This window comes from Lampetra fluviatilis, chromosome 27, assembly GCF_964198595.1.
Source record: "Lampetra fluviatilis chromosome 27, kcLamFluv1.1, whole genome shotgun sequence".
NCBI classification, from domain to species: Eukaryota; Metazoa; Chordata; class Hyperoartia; order Petromyzontiformes; family Petromyzontidae; genus Lampetra; species Lampetra fluviatilis.
In genome coordinates this window covers 9,884,917-9,903,999 of record NC_136301.1, presented here as the reverse complement: position 1 = coordinate 9,903,999, position 19,083 = coordinate 9,884,917, and the positions used below count along the sequence as shown (strand labels likewise).

General features: G+C 53.8%; 1 protein-coding gene across 3 annotated transcripts in view; it reads left to right on the top strand.

Moving 5' to 3' along the window:
* Positions 1-414: 414 nt before the first annotated feature.
* LOC144942384 (ras-GEF domain-containing family member 1B-like) overlaps positions 415-19,083 on the top strand; it is a 35,331-nt gene continuing 16,662 nt past the window's right edge. For 2 of the 3 annotated variants that reach the window (XM_078869219.1, XM_078869217.1), the window contains exons 1-2: positions 415-541; positions 8,516-8,638. In XM_078869219.1, coding sequence (XP_078725345.1) covers positions 8,630-8,638 — 9 coding nt within the window. In that variant the 5' untranslated portion in view covers positions 415-541; positions 8,516-8,629. Of the gene's footprint in view, positions 542-2,447; positions 2,564-8,515; positions 8,639-19,083 lie in introns of all 3 variants that reach the window. The other variant, XM_078869218.1, reaches the window with a different exon arrangement.

The window sequence follows — 19,083 nt, the reverse complement described above, 5'->3', positions numbered from 1 at the left end:
TGTACCACTCTTGACATCTCACAGGGGTAATGTTTCTGAAATCTGGGTTCGCCCGCGGACTCCGCTATGAGAATGGTTAAAACTGGGCCATACCACTATTGAGAATCACTGGGGAGTTACAGAGTTCCCTCCTCCCCCGCCCCCACTTCTCGACTGTATAAATGAGCATCCAGTGCACCTACACTCCCTCACTGAACATTAAAACAGATACACCCCGAACCATAACCCCTCCTGACCACTCACAATTCGACAATTGGAGGAATCTGGAATACATCATCTTACAAACACCCCCCTCTAAGCAACTAAATGGTACAGCCCAGAGCGTACCACTCTTGACAGGAACTAGGGGGTAATCGAACCCACTTCTTCCCCCCCCCCTCTCCACGCGTCGCTAATGTGCTCGTCCGTGCGTCTCGATCCGTTCCGTATCTCCCTCCCACAAGGTTCGTCCGCCACTGTTCGCGACAGCTCCGCTTGGTTCGCGATGAGCAGGACGAGATAATGTCCTGGCCGCATCCTTAAGGAAGCTTCCGATGTCAAGGTACGTTTGCGTTGAGGTGAAGGACAGGAGCGAGGGCTATGGGTTCGCAATTAAAATCTGTTCGGAGTTTAAAAAAAAACATTTTCAACAAATCCAACACGCGATCCGATTTATGTTCCGAGTTGGGTTTTTTGTTCTGCGGAGGTGCCCCTCCTGTTCCCAAGGGCGATCTGCACTTGTTCGGCGCACTTGTACGCGTGTGTCTGCTGCGAGCGTGTGTCGGGGTCGATTGGGAACGTGTGGGCGCGTGTGGCAGTGTCACAGGTACATAATGGCCGACTGCAGCGTACACACTGATTTAGCACTAGCCACCTGCTTGTGCCTGTGTGTGTGTGTTTACACGTGTGTGTGTGGTGAGTATGTATGTGTGGTGTGTGTGTGGTGAGTGTGTGTGTGGTGAGTGTGTGTGTGGTGAGTGTGTGTGTGGTGAGTGTCTGTGGTGTGTGTGTGGTGAGTGTCTGTGGTGTGTGTGTGGTGAGTGTCTGTGGTGTGTGTGTGGTGAGTGTGTGTGGTGAGTGTCTGTGGTGTGTGTGTGGTGAGTGTCTGTGCTGTGTGTGTGGTGAGTGTCTGTGGTGTGTGTGAGGTGAGTGTCTGTGGTGTGTGTGTTGTGAGTGTGTGTGTGGTGAGTGTGTGTGTGGTGTGTGTGGTGAGTATGTATGTGTTTGTGGTGTGTGTGTGTGTTTACACGTGTGTGTCTGTGGTGTGTGTGTGTGTGTGGTGAATGTCTGTGGTGTGTGTGTGTGTGTGTGGTGAATGTCTGTGGTGTGTGTGTGTGGTGAGTGTGTGTGTTTACACGTGAGTGTGTGTGTGGTGAGTGTGTGTGTGTGGTGAGTGTGTGGTGAGTGTGTGTGTGTGGAGAGTATGTGTGTGTTTACACGTGTGTGTGTGGTGAGTGAGTATGTGTGTGGTGAGTGTGTATGTGTGTGTGGTTAGTGTGTATGTGTGTGTGGTGAGCGTGTGTGTGGTGTGTGTGTGTGTATTTAGACGTGTGTGTGTGGTGAGTATGTGTGTGTTTACACTTGTGGTAAGTGTGTGTGTGGTGAGTATGTGGTGAGTGTGGTGTGTGTGTGTGTGGTGAGTGTGTATAGTGAGTGTGTGTGTGTTTACACGAGAGTGTGGTGAGTATGTGTGTGTGGTGAGTATATGTGTGTGTTTACACGTGTGTGTGTGTACACGTGTGTATGTATGTGTTGTGTTAGGTAGGGGGAGCGGTAGTTGTAGAGGTTAGCACGCCAGCGATACGAACCCAGCCACCCGAGTTTCATTCCAGCTCACGACCAACACCACCAGTGACACATTCCCTAAATTAGTCCTGGGCCTCCACGAGGTCGACTCAGCCTCAAATGAGTCCGCTGGTTCTGTGTCAAAAAGCCATCACAACTGGGGAGACAGTCTTTTCAGGGGGGATCTTCGTGTTAGTTTACGCGTTTGTGTTGTGCATGTGTCTTGGGGGTCTGTGTGTGGGCGTGTATTTACACGTGTGTGTGTGTATTTTACATATTCTGATGCTATGTCATGCAGTGTGCACAGTACATGTACTGTGTGCATCTGTACTGTGTTTCACGTCATGTGTAAGTGGACTGTGTGATGTGGCCTGTGTGTATATACACTGCACGCCGTACTGTATGTGTACATACACACCACACGATGTACTATACTGCTTTGTATAAACTGTTCTGCTTGTGTGCAACGTGTGTGCATTGTATGGTGTGTGTGCGCTTTGTACATGTGCACTGTATTGTGTGTAGATATACAGTGTGTACATGCACTGTGCACACTGTATTGTGTTTCTACAGTGGTGTGGGGAGCGGTAGTGTAGCGGATAGTGCGCTGCGCCGTGAGTTCGATCGCTACCCACGGCCAATACCAGTGACGATCATCTGAACTGGTCCTGGGCCTCCCTTAGGTCGACTCAGCCTGAAATGAGTACCTGGTGCGGTGTGTAAACATCGCCACTGGGGAGGCAAAGGCGACCGGGCGTGGTGCTGGCCACCCACCCCCTCGTGTGCCGTGCCGGCCTTGGTAGGTGCTCACAAACAGCACTTGCCCCTACAGTCTGTGAAGGCTGTACGGGGGATCTTTGTGTGTGTGAGTGTGTTTATGCACTCGATTCTCTGCTGCTGCTGCGCCCCATGTTAAGGTGACTCATCCACATGATGGGGGCAATCACCACCACCACCCAATTACACCACCAATCACCACCACCCAATTACACCACCAATCACCACCACCACCCAATTACACCACCAATCACCACCACCCAATTACACCACCAATCACCACCACCCAATTACACCACCAATCACCACCACCCAATTACACCACCAATCACCACCACCCAATGACACCACCAATCACCACCACCACCCAATTACACCACCAATCACCACCACCACCCAATTACACCACCAATCACCACCAGCGCAGCGACCCTGCCCAGTGCACAGTGGTGGGGCACAGTGTGGGTAACCACGATTGTATAACGTCACAACATCGTCCTGAGACACTGCTGCTGCTGTGCTGTTGCTGCTGCTGATGATGATGAAAATTCCACGTTGCCCTGGCAGGCTCTCGAGACATGAGTGCGAAAACAAGCACGGTGTGTCGGCGTTGTTGTTGTTAAGTGCTTGTGTGTGTGTGTAACGGTGTGGGGGGGGTCGCGATAACGCTTGTCCAGACGGTCAGAGACGGGGGCGATATTCATGTCGCTGAGGATCTCGGCACAGAGGATCTCGGCCACAGCCACGCAGGTCAAAGGGCTTTCCCAAAGCTGTCTCCCAAAGGAGGTTCCCAAAGGAGGTTCCCAAAAGTTTGCGATTAACTCTTCACCACCACCAACCGCCACCGTTAACTTCACCACCAACACCAAAGATAAAGCTCCCCCATATAGCCTTAACAGACTGTAGGGGCAAGTGCTGTTAGCGAGCACCTATGAAGGCCGGAACGGTACACGAGGGGGTGGGTGGCCAGCACCACGCCCGACCGCCTTTGTCTCCCTAGTGGCACACAATGTTTATACACCGCACCAGGTACTCATTTGAGGCTGAGTCGACCTAGGGGAGGCCCGGGACCGGTTCAGATAATCGTCACTGGTGTTGGCCGTGAGCGGGAATCGAAGCCGTGTCGCCGGGTTCATAGCGCAGCGCGCTAACCGCTACACTATTGCTCCCCACGACCACCAACACCACCACAGGCACCACCAACAACAACAACAGCCACTAAGTGGTGGTGACGTCACCACGGTGCTTGTGCCAGGCTAGGTGCACCTTGAGACCACGTGAAGTGTCCGAAGGTCACGGAGCAGACCCAGGTGCCGTGGGTTGACTGACTCGGATTATTGGCCGATGTTACCACCTGTGCTCCATGACCACCACCATCACCACCATCACCACCATCACCAAAGACAAAGATCCCCGTATAGCTTTAACAGACTGTCGGGGCAAAGTGCAGTTAGTGAGCACCTATGAAGGCCGGCACGATACACGAGAGGGTGGGTGGCCAGCACCACGCTCGACCGCCTTTGTCTCCCCAGTGGCGTTGTTTACACACCGCACCAGGTACTCATCTGAGGCTGAGTCGACCTAGGGAAGGAGGCCCAGGACCGGTTCAGATAATTGCCACTGGGGTTGGCCATGAGTGGGAATCGAACTCGGGTGGCCGGGTTTGTAGCGCAGTGCTGCTCTAACCGCTCCCCACATCACCACCACCACCACCACCGCTCCCCACATCACCATCGCCATCATCGCCATCAATGGAGAAACACAATAGCACGACAACAAGAGCACTGCACCGAGGCTGCAACAGCACAACACCACGCGCTTCGAGAAATCCCAGAGAGTTCCCAGGGCAACCCGTCACATTTAGTGCACCGCAGTGTGAAATGGACCGACACGCGGAGACCCATCTCGTGTACACGGGGGTCAGTCGGACTCTACGGGGGCACGGTGGTGGCGGAGGGGTTTACGTGACGAGGTCGGATACGTGAACATTTGTAGAGAATGACAGCGACATTGAAACGAAACTTAAAACATTTTTTTATTTCACCATGCGAGGGCCCATTGAGCTGTGAAGCTCTTTTGAAGACTAATAGTTCAAAGAAGTGGCTTAACTTCTGGAATATTCTAGCGGCCAACATACTCTGAACGCGTTGTGGTTGATCCTTTAACGTCGAGGGGAAGAAACCGGAGGACCCGGAGAAAAATCCACGCGGCCACGGGGAAAGAGAGAAATGCAAACTCCAAATTTTCAATAGGTGCAATGGGGTGTGAATTAAACCCACGACCTCCTGTACACCGGGGAAGGCTTTCACATCTTATCCCAGTAACACCAGGCGTGCACGAAGGGGCCATCCATTCAGTACGTACGCATGGAGGGGGGAGGGGGTTGACCCAAATGCGTACGCTTGCGTATGGGGGGGGTCTACTGACAATGTACGTACGCATAGGAAACGGGGGGAGGAGGGGGGTGAAGCCTCGATAATAATTTGTCTCCATTGGCCTTCAAATGAGCCACAGTTCAGTGTCTTCAGCTGTCAGACAACAAGTCCTGCCGGGAGAAGTGGGACTGTGGGAGAGGTGTCACTTGTATGCCACCCTGACTGCAGCTATCACGCAGCTCAGCAACATCAGTGGCCAGGGAACGCAACTTAATTCTTTAATGCAGCCGGCCGTGGACTATCTGTTTGCTTAACACGTTCTTCGTGAATTAATTATCGGCTGTTCTATAGGATTCGGGGGGTGGGGGGTGCGTCAAGCGTACATACGCAGGTGAGGGGGGGGGTGTAAAAAGTCCGCGTGCGTACAGGGAGGGGGGAGGTCAAGTTTTGACAGATTTTTGCCTTCGTACTAAATGGATGGCCCCTAAACAGGCCGCTGGTCGTAGCAAGTTTCTCGAACTCCCCCCCCCGCCTCCTCTGCTCGTCCCCCTCCCTCCCCCAGCAGCAGCAGCAGATGCTGTGTAAATAGATTCAACCACCCCCCGCGAGGTCTATGATGGGCAGGCCACCACGTGTGGTAGAGGTGGTGTGGGGTAAAGTGTGGGTAACTCCCGAGACGTCCATGTCTCGGCTTTGAAGAGTGGACCCTTAACTCGTTGCGCTCAGACTTGCTCTGATGTTAGCACCAAGGTCCCATTTCTCCGCGCGTCGCGCATCGTAAACAAACAAACTCGAGCGCGAACGTCTCTGACCCGCGTGATTGAATCGCGCCAGATCTGAATGCCGTCGCGACGGAAGTGGGATTTTGTGGGGCGACCCCCCCCGTTGCCGTCGTTGTGCTGCGCGGTATTAACCGGGACGGCCACGGGGCATGAACCGCGAACCTCATCTCACCATATTTTTCTGCGGTGGAGAAATGTTAACTACCTCGCCCGGTATGCAAGAAGTTCGTGGGTTCGATCCCGACCCTGACGCCTGCTGCTGTATTTTTGGAGTTTGCGTGTCTTTCTCTCATCATCACGGTGGCTAGGAGATGTTAACTACCTCGCCTGGTATACAGGAGGTCGTGGGTTCGATCCCGACCCTGACGCCTGCTGCTGTATATTTGGAGGTTGCGTGTCTCTCTCTCTCATCATCATCACGGTGGCTTGGAGATGTTAACTACCTCGCCTGGTATACAGGAGGTTCGTGGGTTCGATCCCGACCCTGACGCCTGCTGCTGTGTATTTGGAGTCTGCGTGTCCCTCGCTCTCCTCGTGGTCACGTGCATTTTTCTCCGGGTCCTCTGCTTTTTTCCCTCCACGCTTTAGAATCAACAACACGCGTTCAGAGTATTTGGCTGCTGTAAATTTCCACGTGACATGCCACTTGATTGGGCTGTCATTTGTGGCCAGGTCGCTTCTGAAAAAAGCTATTTAGCTCATTGGGTCCTACCTGGTAAAATAAAAATGTGTCGAGTCTCCTGGTCCCCTGCTCCGGATCCTCTGCTCCGTCGTTAATTCTCTCCCCGCGCCTCGCGACATCACTGGCAACACCTCTTCTTGTTCGCGATAACAACAAGAACAGCGGTACTGATCACTTATTTGCTGCTCCCCTCGCGTGCAATGCCGGCCTTCATCTGTGCTTGCCAATGTGCCCCAACAGTCTGTTCAAAGCTTTGTCTTTTTTTTGTGTGTGTGCGTTTGAATTTTTCGTGTCACTTTGTGCGCGTGTCGATTCACGCTCGTGACGAACATTTGAACTGGTCCTGAGCCTCCGCTAGGTAGACTCGGCCTCAAATTAGTTCCTAGTGCGGTGACTAAACATCGGCACTGATGGGACAAAGGCGGTCAGGCGTGGTGTTGGCCACCTACCCCTTTGTGTACCATGCCGGTCTTCATAGGTGCTCATTAACAGCACTTGCCCCAACAGTCTGTTAAGGCTATACGGGGGATCTTTATTGTTTAGTTGTGTGTATGTGAATACTGTCTATGTATGTGTGCATGTAAATGTTTGTCCTCTGTGTGCGTGTGTGAGAATGTGTGTATGTGTGTGACAGCTGTACACGTCACAGATTCCCACTCGCATCCCCGTGACGAACCCCCCCAGTGTCAACACAAACCCCCAGGGCCTCTCCACTCACACGAGACAAAGGTACCCCATAGAGACATACAAACCATTCGGGGCAAGTGCTGTTAAGCAGCCACCTATTGTGGTTGGCACAGTGCAAAGAGAGTGGTGGTGGGGGGTGCGGTTGTGGCCAATACTTCACTTAAGCCACATTTTGTCTCCCCGGTAACGAATTTTTTTTTAAACATTGCACCAGGTGCTCATTTAATGCTAAGTCAACCTAGGGGGAGGCACAGGACCGGTTCAGATATCACTCGCCCGTCGCCCATGTTGCCCTGTGACCGAGACTCGAACTCGTGCCGCTGGGTTCACGAACCTACAAAGACAAAGATCTGAACATTTAGCCTTGAGAGGCTGTTGGGGCAAGCGCTGATAGTGAGCACAGATGAAGGCCGGTACAGCACACAATGGAGTGGGTAGCCAGCGCCACGCCAGACCGCCTTTGTCTCCCCAGTGGCGATGTTTACACACCGCACCAGGTACTCATTGAAGGCTGAGTCGACCTAGGGGCGGGCCATGACCAGTTCAGATAATCGTCATTGGCTTTGGCTGTGAGCGTCAATGGAACGCTCGTGGCCGGGTTCGTAGCGCAGCGCACGAACCATTCGCCACTAAGTTACACAACAACAACAACTAACGGCGCTTGTGGCCTGGCTATGTGCACGTTGAGGCCACGTGAAGCATCATAAAGGTTCGCTGCTGGCAGGAGGTCACGGAACAGACCCAGGTGCCAAGGGTTGACTGGCTGAGATAACTGACAGATGCACCACCTGTGTCCCCCCACTGCGCCACCACACTCTATTTTAGCTGCCTGGCACTTGGCGCATTGTTGTGAGCGTCACTCCTCTGTCCTCCTCTCATGCTGGAGGGCGACTCACACCAACTGTGCCCCATAGCGTCCTTCACAAGCCTCCTTCAACAGAGGCTGACTTTGAAACCGCTGGTACCAGTCATCAGCCAGTCCACTCAGCTCTACGTCCTTTTGTACTGCATCATTCCATCTTTTCTCCAACCCCATGCCATGCCCGTTTAGCCCCCGCTATCCAGCCAAATAGAAGTTGCCTGGGCATGCGGTGGCTGTGCATACGGCTATGTAGCCCAGCCAATACAGCCTCGCCTGCCTGAGGAGCTTAGTGTTGGGCTGTGTCCAGATCTTTCAAGGATCTGTGAGCTCCTCGCACTGTAACTCAGTCTGGTTTAATGCAGAATGGATGGTAGGTAAGGCCAGCCTGAATGTTTCTAACCGGACAAAAACACAGATACACACGTGCACAGACGCACGGACACACACGACTAGTTCCGCGTCCATCACTCACACACAGTCTGGGGAAACGGGTTTCATAAACCTCGCCCCTCCTGCCGCCGCAGCCGCGAAGATTCTGCAATGAAACGTCCCCGTGTGTGCCCTGGCCCCTCCCCCCTTCCCACAGGTGAGACTCACCTGCCTGACCGTGTCTGCCCAGTACCACCGCCGCCGCCAGCCAGCCAGCCGAGCATGCACCCCAGAGGAAGCGAGCCGTGAGACACATGTGTGCGACTGTGGCATGGTGCCGGTGAGTCTCTTGCTATGATTCGGATTTCTCACGTGACGACGCGGTGGCTTTCGTCACGTTTTCTGTTCGGCTTCGTTGCCGCACTTGATTTTCTCGTGTTTTTGCCGTCTGTTATTTTGTTTACACCCGGCTCAGCTTTGTTGGAGGTGAGACCCCATCATGGTCTCTTGAATTCTTACCTTGGCTAAACAAAATCAGCTTGCACCTGAGTGGTGGAACACAGGCATGGCCCGCACCTGCCTGTCTGTGTGTGTGAGAGCCTGTGAAAGTGAGTGTGGTCAAGCATTTCAGAGTGTGGACGAGCATGTGAGAGAGTGAGTGAGAGTGACAGTGTGTGTGAGAGTGTACGAGAGAGTCGGTCAACCCATGGCACCTGGGTCTGTCCCATGACCTCCTGCCAGCGGGCGTTCCACACTTCACGTGGCCTTAAAGTGCACATAGCCTGGCACGAGCGCCTTGGTGATGTCACCGCCAGATAGTGGCGAAAGGTGGTGGTTGTTGTTGTGAGAGTGTGAGTGCACCGAGCCTGGCACAAGCACTATGGTGAGGTCACCATCACTTAGTGGTGAATGGAGGCTGTTGTTGTTGTGTGTGCGCATCAGTGTGAGTGGTTTTTGTCTGCGTTTGTGTGTGTGTGAGATTGTCAGTGAAAGACAGCGTGTGTGTTGTGTTTTTGTGTGTGGCTATGAGAGCACGTGTGTGTGTTGGTGTGTGGCTGGTACGGCGTGTAAAGGTGGCTGGGCGCGGTGTGTGTGCGTGCCTTCTCCATCTCCGCCCGCGGTATCTTCGCGCGTTATCTTGCGTGCCCGCGTGTTCTAACTTCATGACGCAAACTTCCGTAGAGCAATCACGCAGACAAAGATCCCCCAAAGTGTAACCTACACAGGTCGTTAGAGCAAGTGCCGTTCGCACCTACGAAGGCTGGCACTGCACACAAGGCAGGTGGAAGGGGGGGCGATGTGTCCAGAACCACACCCTGTCACATTTGCCTCCCCATTGTCGTGTGTGTGTGTCTGTGTGCATGCGTCACATCCAGCGATGTATTATTATAGTTTGCTGTCTTCTCGTCTCATTCCTACTCAATGACGCAAACAGCTCCGACCTTTAAACCGTAGCCCTGCCACACCCTCCCCCCACCGCCTGGGGGGGGGAGGGGGGTTGGCCCAGTGCCCTTTGACCCCAGCCCGGTTCCCTTTGACAGTACAGGTGGCATCCCAAGTGCCCTTCCGCCTCGAACGCGCGGGGGTCACCATTACTCTCGTGGCGAGATGTTAACTACCTCGCCTGGTATACACGAGGTCGTGAGTTTGATCCCGACCATAACACCCGCTGTACATTTGGAGTCTGCGTGTCTCTCTCTCTCTCTCCCCGTGGCCGCGTGGATTTTTCACACGGACCTCCGGTTTTTCTATCTCCATATTTAGAATCAACATAATGCATTTTGAGTATTTGGTTTGTGTACACATTTCCAGATTTGTGTTGAGCTATCATTTGTTATAGCCATGTTGCTTCTGAAAAGAGCTGTGGGCCTTACCTGGTGAAATAAAAAATAGTTTTAAAATAGTTTAAGATAATCCCACACGCGTGGGACTCCGGTGTGAAGTTGTGCCACGATCAGGGGCACATAGAGACGGACTAAGATGCCCTGTGTAGCCTTGGGGCAAGTGCTGTAAGCAAGCAGCACCAATTCACCCAGGCACGGCACACAAGGTGGTGGGTGGCCAGCACCACGCCCAGTGGCCTTTGGCTCCCCAGTGCTCTTTTATATATGCCGCACGAGGTACTCATTTAAGGCCAAGTCTACCTAGGGGAGGCACAGGACCGGGTCAGATAATCGCCAGTGTTATTGGCCGTGCGTGGGAATCGGACTCTGGTGGCAGCGTTCATAGCGCAGCGCGCTAACCGCTGCACCACCGCTCCCCACTCGTATGCACTTTCTCATTCAGCCAATATTTTCCACTAAGTGACGGTAACGTCACCACAGTGCTTGTGCCAGGCTAGGTGTACTTTGAGGCTATCACGTTTCGCTGCTGGTTGGAGATCACGGCACGGACCCAGGTGCCGTGACTTTCCTGACTAACCAGCAGTTGCACCACCTGTGCTCCCTACATGTTTACACACTTGCACATGCAGATAACGTATTTTATAACTTAACTAGCTGTACTACACGGCTTCGCCCGGGACTTGGATTCACCACGCCCGGCCGCCTTTGTCTCCCCAGTGGCGATGTTCACACACCACAGCAGTTACTCGTTTGAGGCTGAGTCGACCTAGGGGAGGCCCAGGACCGGTTAAAATAATCGTCACCGGCGGTGGCCGTGAGCGGGAATCGAACTCGGGTCGCCGGGTAGTGGCGCGGGGCGCTAACCACGACACTACAATGCGTTACTCTTCCACATGCGCGGGTCACATGACAGATTTGACATCACAGCTGACTTGCCGTGCAAAAAATATATGCATTATTGAGCTCCCCCCCTCCCCCAAAAAGAAAAGTGTATTTTTATAATTTGTGCATGGTGTACTGTCTGAAAAGTACCTACATGGAAAATTTCAAGTTTGTTGCATGTCAGGAAGTACACTAAACATTTTGAACAGACACACATAATCACAACTTTGCCTTTTATATATATGGAGATACAAGGAAATCGGCGCTATCATTGCCATAGCACAGGCTGATCATCACGAAGGAAGGCGCTGCCGAGTCTCATACATGCGGCCTGCGGTAGTTTCACAGTCGCGGTCGGGCGATGATTGCTGCTCCTGCTGCATGCGTGCGTTTGCGTGTGATCCCAATTGAGTGACTTATCGGTGTAATCTTTCACGTTTAGCCAAACTTGGGCTGTGACGCTGGCACACGGTGTCCTAGTCCTGCGAAAAAACAACGGCACGGCATCTCTGAACGGCCACTGCGGCAGTTTTACTATTATTAGGATCGGTATGCACCACGGTATTAACCAGGGTGGCCCTCGTGGGCTCGAACCGCGTGAGCCTCCACGCGCTCAAACTGCCAACCATGCCGTGCCGCGTTGGGCGCGTGGAGGTGTTTGATTTCGTTATCTTCTGTGCCGCGCCTCTGTCATCGCGTCGATGCAAATGAGCGCTTGCGATATTCAACTGGCGGAGTGGTGAGAAGGGGAGCGAGTCAGTGTGGAGTCACAGGGCCCAGTGTCTGAGGTCAATCTCTCTGTTTGGACCTGTGAACGGGGGGCGGGGGGGGTACTGCCTGGCTCCCTCCCAGCGTGTCTTGTCTCCTTACCCGCCTGTCTCGTCAATGTATCTCTCAGTCCGTCTCTCTGTCTTGTCTCCTTCTCTACCTGCCTCTCAGGCTGCCCCCCTTGCCTGTCTGCCTGTACATCTTTCTAGATTTGAAGCTTTCTTGACTGCAAGGATTCATACTCTTAGTTCTTTCGGTAAAGTCACGTAGGTAAAAAATGAAATTAAGATTGTTTAATTTTTTTAATTGATCTTAATTTCATTTTTTACCTACGTGACTTTACCGAAAGAACTAAGAGTATGAATGCCTGTACATCTGTTTGTCACAGGCAGGCAAAGACGCACAGACACAGTTAAAAACAAAGACAATATCCCCGTACAACTCTAGATTTGAAGTTTTTGTGACCGCAAGCATCCATACCTTTTGTTTTTTTCGGTAAAGTCACGTAGGTTAAAGAAAACAAATCGATTAAATCACGACGTTTCAGAGGCAACACAAGCTTCCGTCTTCAGGTGGAACCGTCACAGCAAAATGACTATCAATTGAATTCTAGATTTGAACTTTTCGTGACTGCGGTAAAGTCACTGATACAGTCGTTTTGCTGTGACGGTTCCACCTGAAGACGGAAGCTTGTGTTGCCTCCGAAACGTCGTGATTTAGTTTATCCCGGTATCGCCTTGAGCAGCAGGTGAATGGGGCATTTGCTGTTAGTTAGCACCTTTGCAGGCTGGCACGCTGCACAAGGAGGTGATGATATCCACCACGCTCGGCCACTTTTGTCTCCCCAATGCTGATGTTTACACAACACACCAGGTCCTCATTTTAGGCTAAATCGACCTAGAGGAGGCCCAGGATTTGTTCAGGTATTCGTCATCGGTGTTGGCTGTGAGCGGGAATCTAACTCGGGCTGCTGAGTCTTGAGCGCGGCGCGCTAACTACTGCACCACCGCTCCCCACTTCAGACACCCACTCAGCAAAACACTCAGACACACTCGGACACAGACACACGTGGCGGTGGCTGCGGTGTGGCTGTTATTTTTTTGTCTCGGTGTGTCTCGCTCGTCGAGGTCTGGTCGCGATCTACAAAAACAAAATATTCGGCGGCTGAGTAATGCAAAGCGGTGGGTAGGGCTGGTACGTTGGTGGTGGTGGTGGCGGTGTTGGTGGTGGTGGCGGTGTTGGTGGTGGTGCTGGCTACGTTGGTGGTGGTGCTGGCTACGTTGGTGGTGGTGGTGGTGGCGGTGGTGGTGGTGTTGTTGGTGTTGGCGGTGTTGGCGGTGTTGGCGGTGGCGGTGTTGGTGGTGTTGGCGGTGGTGGTGCTGGCTACGTTGGTGGTGGTGGCGGCTGTGTTGGTGGTGGTGGTGGCGGTGTTGGTGGTGATGGTGGTGGCGGTGTTGGTGGTGCTGGCTACGTCGGTGGTGGTGGTGGTGGCAGTGTTGGTGGTAGTGGTGGTGGCGGTGTTGACATTTGGACCGTGGTTTCCCGCACGGGAGATGGAGTAATCGGGGAAGTTCCGACAGGCGCGGTGTGTGCGAACAGACAGCCGCGCCCACGGCACAAAAACACAAACCCCCCCCCCCCCCCGTGTAGCCTGAGCAGACTGTTGGCAATAGTGCTGTGAGCGAGCAACGCGCCTATTACCCACACGTCATATCGAGTGATGGTAACTGAGCCACGCGGCCACTGTGGTGTGATCATGGTCAGCAGAACACTGACCGGACTTGCCCATCCCGAGTTCGCCGGTTCGTATTCGATTACTGAGAGTATTTGGCTCCGAGAAATTTCCACGCGATAAGCCGCTTCGTTTGAACTGTCATTTGTGGTCAGGTCGCTTTTGAAAAAGAAGCTAATGGCTCGTTGGGCTTTGCCTGGTAAAAAAAAATGTGTTTTAGTTTTATTTGTATATTTTTATTGTGATTTGCCTACCTTGCCCTATGCTTTGCACTGCTGTCGTGTGTTTGTATTGTTGTGGCGTGTGAAAAATAGCTTCATAGCTCATCGGATTCCTCCATTGTTAATCAATATTCTGATTCCACTCCCATCTCCCGGCGTGGCAGCTGAGACAATGGAGGTCGGTGGGGGGGGAATTCTTAGATCCCCCCACCTCCCACCCCCACCCCACCTCCCACCCCCACCGCACCTCCCTCCCCCACCCCACCTCTCACCCCACCTCCCACCCCCACCCCACCTCCCTCCCCCACCCCACCTCCCTAACATAGTTTAAGGGGTTCAACCCAGATGAGTTGATCTGCATGTCGTGTGTGGTGGGGTAAAGTGTGGGTACTCTCAACCCTTCCTTCCAAGACATCTTAACGATGCACCCGCACTCCCACACACGCACGTATACACACGCGCACGTACACACACACTCACACAAGCACGCGTACACGCACGCGCACACTTGCACACACAATACACCCTCATCCCCAATACGCGCCCTCACACGTGCTTGCATGCAAGCACAATGTACGGCCCTGTGCTTTGGGGACAGACACCCACGCACGCGCACACGCACGCACAATGCACGCACAATGCACGCCCTGTGCGTTTGGGATGCGGTGAAGTTCGCGTCTCGGTGTGAGTCGAGTCTTCTCTCTCTGCTGACCTTTCCCAGTCGGAAGCAACACTCCTCCTCACATTGCGCTCACTCAGCTCCCGTCCCTGCTCATCGCCTACACAGTGGGTCAATGTGGGAGTTAGGGGTCGATTTACTTTGGCGATGGTGGTGTTGCCCTCTGCTGGTAGTGGTGGTGGTAGTGGAGGTAGTGTTGGTGGTGGTGGTAGTGGAGGTAGTGGTGGTGGTGGTGATGGTGGTAGTGATGGCAGTGTCTGTGGTCAGGCGTGGTGTTGTCCACCCACCCACCCCCTAGTGTGCCATGCTGGCCTTCATATAGGTGCCCATGAACAGCACTTGTCCCAACAGTCTGTTACAGTTATACGGGGGATCTTTGTTTATCTTTGTGGTGGTGATGGTGGTGTCTCCGTCTTGTTTTTGTTCTGTCTTGACAGCTGGGGACATCTGTCTCTACGTCCCAATGGCTGATCCTTTATCTCCAAGTTCCTCTCCCACCTCCTCGCCTCTCCCACCCACTCTCCCCTCTCTCTCTCCCCCATCTCGCCTCTTCCACCCTCTCTCCCCCATCTCGCCTCTCCCACCCACTCTCTCCCCTCCTACCCTCTCTCCCCTCTCTCTCTCCCATCTCTCCTCTCCCATCTACCCCAGCCTCACGCAGACAATCGGTTGCATGTATTAATAATAAGCCCCATTGTCACGTACGGGTTGTTTGCACGGTTAAAAATAAAGCACGTGTTCACGCACGCAAGCGCACAGCTGTGCTTGGGGGTGAATAGTTAATGTCCCATCACACCTGCACGCGTGCGTGCGTGCGTCCGGGAAGCGGTGGCGTAGCGCTGCGCCACGAACCCGGCGGCAACCCGAGTCTCGATTCGGGCTCGCAGTCGAGATCGGTGACGAGTGATATCTGTATCGGTTCCAGGCGTGCCTCCTCTAGGTCGACCCAGCGTTAAATGAGTACCATCAGCGCCGCGACGATCTCCGTCGGTGCTACTCTCTTGCAGCACTTGCCTCGTCAGCCTGTGTGGGCTACAGGGGGGACCTTTGTGTGCGTGTGCGAGTCGGTTGAGGCGTGAGCTCACAAGTTAAGACACGATCGGCTGAATATTGCTCACAATGAACTCTCCCTCCTCACCACCCTACCCCACACCACTCACCCCCACGCTCACCACCCTACCCCACACCACTCACCCCCACGCTCACCACCCTACCCCACACCACTCACCCCCACGCTCACCACCCTACCCCACACCACTCACCCCCACGCTCACCACTCACCTCCCCCCCTCGTAGCCCCACCCCGCACCCTCACTTCCAAATGCTGCGTAGTTTTGGATCACCTATATCACAAAGACCCCCGTGTAGCCTTAACAGACTCTTGGGGCAAGTGCTGTTAGTGCGCACTTATGAAGGCACAGTACACACATCCAACTTGGTTCTGCACTGAGTTTTTTGCAAAATTCCAGATCTTTGAGTGTGGCAAGTTGTGTGGGTCAGTGCTGCTGTATGTGGAGCAGAGGTCGCTTAAGGAAGACAGGATCTCAAGAGGTAGCTCTGTGGTGTCCGCTTTCTTCGGTCGTTCTCCATTGACCAGACCGTAACGTGTAAGAATCTCACAGGTAGTTTTGTGATAGCCGCTTCTGCGGGCCGTTCTGTGTGAACCAGAGCATCACTTGAAGAAGGGAAACTCGGAGATAGTTTTGTGATATCCTCTTCTGCGGGCCGTTCTGTGTGGACGAGTGTGTCAATCGACGGAGAACGGATCTCGGAGATAGCTCTGTGGTATCCGCTTCCACGGGCCGTCCTGTAACACGAAGTCGTGCCGCTCTGCGGGATTCCCGACTGGATTCGTCGCCCGGTGAGGCCGCGACGGCCATCGTCTACTCTGAGTCGCATCGACGGGTCAAACGTGCTTGAGTGATTTCTCCGTCGCTACGTGTGTCGCACCGCGGCGATGAAATGTTCACTACCTCGCCAGGTATACAGGAGGTTGTGGGTTCGATCCCAACCCCGACGCCTGTATATTTAGCGTTTGAGTGTTCACTCTCCCCGTGGTTGCGTGTATTTTTCTCCGGGTCCTCCGGTTTTTCCGTCCGCATTTAGAATCGACGTGCATTTAGAGTATTTGGCTGCTATACATTTCCACATCATGATTAGTCACTTCCTTGAGCTTTCATTTGTGGCCGGTCACTTCTGAAACAGGACTACATAGCTGAGTTGGCCTTACCTGGTAAAAAAATAATATTCATTCAGTTTTAGCAACTGTGCAATCCTTACACGAAATCATCAGTCCACCCTTGTAGACAAAAACAACCTGCCCCATTTGGTAACCGTCGCTCCGTCTCCCACCGGTGGACGAGCGCTGCGACGCGTTTCACCCCCTCGGACCGCCGCTTCGTTGTTATTCCCGACCGTCGTCCGATCGCCCCCTTCGCCTCAGCGGCGACGCGTCCTGCTCCAAGCCCTCCACGCTCACTCTCCACGCTCGCTCTCCACGCTCGCCCTCCACGCTCGCCCTCCACGCTCGCCCTCCACGCTCGCCCTCCACGCTCGCCCTCCACGCTCGCCCTCCACGCTCGCCCTCCACGCTCGCCCTCCACGCTCGCTCTCCACGCTCGCCCTCCACGCTCGCCCTCCACGCTCGCCCTCCACGCTCGCCCTCCACGCTCGCCCTCCACGCTCGCCCTCCACGCTCGCCCTCCACGCTCGCCCTCCACGCTCGCCCTCCACGCTCGCCCTCCACGCTCGCCCTCCACGCTCGCCCTCCACGCTCGCCCTCCACGCTCGCCCTCCACGCTCGCTCTCCACGCTCGCCCTCCACGCTCGCCCTCCACGCTCGCCCTCCACGCTCGCCCTCCACGCTCGCCCTCCACGCTCGCCCTCCACGCTCGCCCTCCACGCTCGCCCTCCACGCTCGCCCTCCACGCTCGCCCTCCACGCTCGCCCTCCACGCTCGCCCTCCACGCTCGCCCTCCACGCTCGCCCTCCACGCTCGCCCTCCACGCTCGCTCTCCCCGATCACGTGGACGGTTGGCGTCGTTCTCCCGCTCGTTGGGGGGTTTTGTTTCTCTTGTCCGAGCGCTCTTCCCCTTGCAGTCTCTCGCGGGGGGGGGGGGCGTCGCGTGTCACGCAAACGGCCACAGTCACCCACGACGGCTCTCACTGGAATTCCGAAGTGTGCCCAGCAGCAGCAGCGGCGGCAGCAGCTGAGAGAGAGACAGAGATGCTGCATTCAGGATTTGACAACTGACAGCACTCGAGGGGGCACTCGGCGATGTTGAAATGTTGACTGTAGCGGCGCCGTCTCTGCCCACGCTGTCCACTCACGCTCACCTCATTCTGTAGGAATGTGCTGCTGGCGGTGGTGGCGGTGGTGCAGGTGATACTGTGTTGTGCAACTTTTAACTGCTGCTACTGACATGTGTGTGTGAGTATGCTGCTAAATGTGTCATAGTTTTTGTTCGCTGATGGTGATGTTAATGCTGCTGATGATGATTCTGATAGATGTGTAATAATCTTCATTCCTGCTGCTGCTGATGGTAATGCTGATGGTGGTGCTGATGATGATTCCGCTAGATCTGTAATACTCTACATTGCTGCTAATGATAATGATGCTGACGATGCTGATGATGCTGCTGATCCTGATGGGTCTGATGCTGGCTGATGATGATCCATTTGATCATGATAATCCTGCCGATGAGGATGCTGGTGCAGCTGTCGATGCCCATGATGATGGATGTGATACGTAACTATACCGCTGATGCTGGTGTGTGTGGGCGTGAGTCGCATCTGCTTACAGGAACAGAGACATAACCCAAATAATATCTCTTAGGTGGAACTTGTGGGCTGTTTGTTGAATATTCCCGCACACTTGTAATCGCAGGAATTCCTCAGTGTGGGCATGCGCCCGCGTCGGTTGTTCATGTGGGCGAGTGTGTGCATGTGTCCGTGTGTGTGCATGTGTGTTAGTTTGTGTGACTGTACAAGTGTGTGTTTGTCCGTGTTATGTGAGCTTGCGAGTGTGTGCATCTGTATGACTCTGTGTATGTGCGAGCGTGTATATTTATCAGTGCATATGGATACACGTGAATATGTGTGTGTGTCTAGATGTGTATGTATGTGTGTACATATGTATGCGTGTGTGTGTGTCTTTTTCTTTACAAAAGGATTTTCGGTTGTGTGTACAAATGTGTGTTAATATCAGCAGGAAGACAAAGGCAGCCTGGCGTGGTGCTGGCCACACCACTCCGTGGCAGCCTTAAGAGGTTTTTCGATAACACCACTTGCCCCAACAGCCTTGTGTAGGCTGCACGGGGGATCTTTGTGTGTGTGTGCGCATGTGTGTGTGTGTGCGCACAAACAGTACACGTGGATACTGACACAAACATAACTGCACGCTGACTAACAAGCGCGCATTACGCTTGTTATTCTCCAGTGCGTGCAGGTAATTGTCTGTAAGCACAATAGCCGTGCGTGACTTGTGCCTCATAGCCAATTGAAAACACACCCAACACATACACACACACATCCACATACACACACACACATCCACACACACATCTACCAAAACACGACATGCACACCACAGCGCACACACATGCACGATAACATCCACACGCATACATACATACATACATGTGTACACCTGCCCATGAC